The 5,295-nt window shown below is 40.1% G+C and overlaps 1 protein-coding gene across 1 annotated transcript in view; it reads right to left on the bottom strand.

Moving 5' to 3' along the window:
• clcn2a (chloride channel, voltage-sensitive 2a) overlaps positions 1 to 5,295 on the bottom strand; it is a gene marked incomplete in the record, with an annotated part of 60,592 nt that overhangs the window by 11,564 nt on the left and 43,733 nt on the right. The window contains 4 exon segments of the mRNA XM_014031166.1: positions 232 to 294; positions 3,579 to 3,625; positions 3,762 to 3,873; positions 4,232 to 4,494. Coding sequence (XP_013886620.1) covers positions 232 to 294; positions 3,579 to 3,625; positions 3,762 to 3,873; positions 4,232 to 4,494 — 485 coding nt within the window.

Genomic DNA, 5,295 nt, shown 5'->3' with positions numbered 1-5,295 from the left:
AAACTGCACAATCACACAGAAGCATTAGTTTTAACAGACTAACAAACAAACTGATGATAAAAACGCAAACACGTTCACCTTTCTCACACACACACACACGCTCTCTCTGCAAAGCCACTGAGGATGCTTTAGTTTGCGCACACCACAAATATTTTGGTCCAGCACTTACTATGTGCATGTTGCAAGGCAACTGTTACTAAGCAACAGTCTCTAGGCGGCAGACAGTCTTACCGCCATGGAGATCCTCACTCGTTTGGGCTTTCTGCTTTCAGGAGAAGCCGGCCCGGCCGGACTCTTCCAGACCCGGGGGGGAGGAGGAGGAGGAGGAGGAGGAGGAGAGAAGGCATCACAGCACAGGATTAACACAGAGTCACACAAACTGGACACTCTCTCTTCATTTGAAGCACATCACGGCAGCGTTTGGGATTTTACAGTCTGACTTCTGCTGGGAGAGGTCTCAGTGATGCCAGCACAGTTTTCCTGAAAGGGTATAATTACTACCCCACAGATGAAGATGAGGGCACAAAGTCTCGGGGGAAAAAAAAAAGGCTGCACACATCCCACGTTTTAGTGTTTCAGCTGGTGCCTAAATGCCGCTTCGAGAAGATAAAATTCAAATTCATTTAGGCTTTCTTTTTAAAAACAACAGCAAGAATAGGAAAGAAAATGTGGAATTCAACCATGTCCAACAGACTTTTATCTGTGAAATTAAAACAGCTGCACTGCAGGGAAACTGACACAATATTTCAACTTCTGCTGCTGCGGAGAAATTTATGAATCAGATTTTGTTTTTGTGGAAYGCACTCAAAGGTCAACTAAAATATAAGATTTGAACTTTTACACAGAATCAAGACATTACTAACATTAGAACAAGAATGATGTGACTATTGTTACCGTGAATTGGTAGAGTTTGTTTTTGAACAATGTTAACCAATAAGAAGTRATTTGTTTTTACCTTTAATCCTTTAAAGGTCCTTCAACGCAAGAAGATGAGAGAGAACGCCTCAAACTCGTGGACCAATTTTAATATTTATATAAGTATTTATGCCCTTGTAGCAAATATTCAAGGTGATCGGAATATTTTTGCATGAAAATCTAAATAAGTTGTGTTCACTTGTAAGAAAACAGCTGGATGAAACTACCAGAAATGCCACGTTTTCACAATTTTTGTTCCGTTTGATGTTAAAGTAACTTAGTTTTTGTTCCCGTGAAACATTTTGGTATCACGCAAAAAACAGGGTAATTTACTTTGCAAGAGGCAAATAGTTTGATTTGCAGAAAGTAATAAAAAGGACAACTAATAATCTGAAATTAACAATGGGCAGTGGGCAGCACTAATCTAAAAATCGATTTAGGGCTGCAACGATTAATCGATTAGTCGACGACTAATCGATTATTAAAATAATCGATGACTAATTTAATAATCGATTAATCATTTTGGGGGTTTTTTTACTTTGTTTTTCTCTCCAAACTGCTTTGACACCTTCCACTGCCACATCTGCCTTTCTGTCCTTGACACACATGCACAGTAGTGGTAACTGGGGTAGGCCGTGGACGTCACAATTATACAGACAGGCTCTGGTATCATGGCTACCTGACAACGGAGCTCAAAAGTGTGGGATCATTTTAAGAAAATGAAAGAGAAACCTGTGCAATATCTGCAGAGCAGAACTTACCTTCCACAGCAATTATTTTTAGTTAGCATATAGCTAAAATCTAACGATGGTTATATGATAGCAGCTGCATTCTGGTGTGATAAGCTCTATGTTTTATATTCAATTAACGTATGATCTGATTAGTTGACTAATCAAAAAAAAATCGGTGATTAATCGATTATAAAAATAATCGTTTGTGGCAGCCCTAGGGTCAAACAATGTTTTAGTCAAACAGAACCAACAAGAATGAAACAAAAAGTAAAGAATTAGAGAAAAAAAATGTTAAATGTAAATAAATTCTAATTATAATAAATTAATAATAGTTTTACATCTAAAATCACATTTTATTATTTTAATCTATTTTCCTCATTCAGTAACCTATTAAATTTCTGTTATTTTTCATGTAGGAGAAATACACTTTTTTTAGTCAGTATTTAATACAACTGGCAAAATAAATTGTTAAAATATTTATGATGTGCTTCTGTTTTTTAATTCAGGAGATTATAAAAAATCCTTCATGTTAAGGGAAGACCCTCTTGATTCAAAAGAAAACTCTGTTTTTTTAAAATGGCTGCTTATTAATTGTTAATCAATCTATAAGATAAATCAACTTCAGATTAATTCATTATCAATAACTTGCATCCTGAAGGAGTTAACTTAATTTATATCTACTCATATTCACGTAATTAAGCATTTTAATGAGTCGGCCGATTAATCGATTAATCGAAAAAATAATCAACCGATTAATCAATTATTAAAATAATCATTAGTTGCAGCCCTAAAACAGTTTCACTAGCCCTAAAGCACTAACTCAAATATTTAGGTCCCCTAATTCTAAAGCACTAACATACTGAAAATTTAGCAAAAACTAATTCTAAAGCCCTAAAATAACCCAGTCAACCCATGGAGCATTCTTCAACAGGCAACATGAGTCACATGTTGCTCTCTTAAGATTTATCATTGACATGCCACGGCCTTATTTGGGTTCATATTGTCAATATGTCACCTGGTGGATAAGTGACACACATAAGAATAAAATGTGTGACAGCKTTCACCCTCAGCTGTTAACATTAACGTTGATCAATAACATTCATAGACTTCAGTTAGTGCTTCTAAATTTAGTCTATAAAATTTGGCAAGTGCTAATCCACTAATAAATTTTAAAATTAGCAAAAGCCCTAAAGCACTAATMAGGAAATTAGTTCCCCTGTTAGTGCTTTAGGGGAACTGTGCCCACACCTGACAATGGGGACAAAACAGACAATTAAAGTGTTAAATTATATGGTTGGACAAGTTAAAACTTTTATATTTAATAACCATATTTACAATCATGTCAAACAGACATTTGAAGAAATTGTTAATATTTGAGAAGCTTGACTGGATTTTTTTGGGGGGCGGTCAACAACCAGTAATCTAACAGATTATTAGTGAAGTTTCATGTCTGTTTTTCAGCTCTGGTTTTTAGCAGACATGAAGTCATTTTACAGTTTTAATGCAGTGTAGTCTCTCAAAATTTGTCTACAGTTTTAAAAATCATTGATCTCCTTTTCAGCTTCTGTAGGTGAGGTTTCGTATGTTTGAACAGGACTTTGTTGATTGGCGCACACAGATTACTTTTGCAGAATGATGCATCAAGACAAATCAGCTTCTGCCTCTCTGCACGACACCATCCGCACCTGAAGCACYAAAAAGCAGGATGCTCACGAACCGGCAGCCTGCTGCGCACTTAAAGTGTAATCACCGACTGAAAGACAGATCTACGACCACGGATCAAACAGGAAACGTCTGCTGCCTTTTAGAGGAGTTCTGCCCAGCAGCGGCAAGAGAGCGACAAGCATAGACTCAGAGAGAGAGCACACACACACATCCCCTCGCGTGCCACACTCACACATAAAGCTCACACACAAACYCMGGATTTCTCACCTCCAGCAGCTCCTGGTCTTGATCAGCACAAGAGAAAGTCTGTGAACCTTACAGAGAACATAAAACAGGCCTTATCAACACTGCCTTGGAATCACAACATTGTTAAATTAGTGTGTCCTCGATGTTCGGCTGGTTTGTTTCTCCGTGTCTGTGTGAGTTCTTGTAGAGGTGTGAGCTACGCACTGTTCGGCATCTCCGTGTTGCTGATGGCCGACACCGATTTCAAGGCGGATTTCAGAGGCAGCTGAGGGTTGGAAACCACCGGGCTGAAGGAGGAAGACTCCTCTGTGGAGATCTACATGGAAAATATATTAACAGAAGCAGCCAGACACACACACAAAAACAAAACAAAACAAAAACAAAAACAAGCACATGCAGGACACAAACAGGACAGCACAGGTAAGGGCACAGACAACAGAGACAAAGAGGACAGAAATTAATTACAAAGTATGGAAATGATGCATTTATTTAGAAACACTTACCACGACAAGAAGTCCAAACTCTCTATCTGTGCCTTTACCTACTGCTACATGCGGCTCACATGCAGCTCACATGCTGCTCCTGATTACGTCTTACTGCTAAAGCCCAACCCACGGCAGACTGGTCCCAGCCCCGCCCTGCCCCGCCCCGACGCCCCGCAGACCTCCTCACACCTGTTGGGTGCTCACCAGGAAGCGGACCCCTTGGCGAGCGCTGGCGTTGGTGGACGYGTTGAGGTGGACGTGGGTGCATGGGGAGCCGGGGGAGCCGGGGGAGCTGGGGGAGCTGTCCGGCGTCAAACTGGSGAGAGAATCGGGCGTGCCGTTGTCCTGGGCCAGCTGGCGGAGGTACTCGAGCCTCCGCTGGCGGCTCAGCTGAAGGGAGAGCAGAGACTGGAGCTGCAGCCGCTCGATGGAGCCCAGCAGGATCATGGACTCTGAGGAAAAAGCMAASAAGTGGGACAAGGTGGTCTCCGGAWATGAAAACAGACATAAAGACTGTTGCWCAAACAATAGTAGCAATTGGGGTTTGTGTTGTGAATGACTCTCAGCTGCAACTACACCATATTTGAGTTCAACATCTCGAAAACCGGCTTTGATTTTTAAAGCCACTTAGCTGTGGCAGCCAAAGAAATCTAGATGTTTAGAAAAACTTGACTAATGAGAGCATCTGCCAGACAGACTGGAGTGGAGAACGGAGAATGTTTAAGGTCCGGACAGGTGAAAAATAAAAAGATAGTAAAGAACAGTAAACAAAAAATGTACCCACAGAGCTCGTCCAGTGACAATGGGTACAAAACCATTAATGCAAGGCCACAAGATAATAACTCTTGACCACAAGATAGTTAATGCATCACCATGAGATAATAATGCATGGCCACATGATAATATTGTTTGACTACAAAATAATAGCATGTGGCCACAAGATAACTCCTGGTCAAAAGATAGTTAATGCATTGCCACAAGATAATAATGCATTGCCACAAGRTAATAATGCATGGCCATGAGATAGTTAAAGGCACAGTGTGTAGGATTTTGTCAATTCTTTTAGCCGAAATTGAGATAATCACTAATGACAATAATAAAAAAAAAACATGTCTAATCATTGCAGACAAAGACCTTGTTTTATTATTTTTACCTTATAAAAAGCTGTTTATATCTCCATGGTCGCAGGTCGCCACTACAGGCAGCCGCCATCTTGCACTGCCATCTTGTCTACGAAGGACAAACTGCGGTGG

This window comes from Austrofundulus limnaeus, unplaced genomic scaffold, assembly GCF_001266775.1.
Source record: "Austrofundulus limnaeus strain Quisiro unplaced genomic scaffold, Austrofundulus_limnaeus-1.0 Scaffold6, whole genome shotgun sequence".
Classification (NCBI taxonomy): Eukaryota; Metazoa; Chordata; class Actinopteri; order Cyprinodontiformes; family Rivulidae; genus Austrofundulus; species Austrofundulus limnaeus.
The sequence above is the reverse complement of the archived record's forward strand: the minus strand, read 5'-3'. Positions and strand labels throughout refer to the sequence as shown.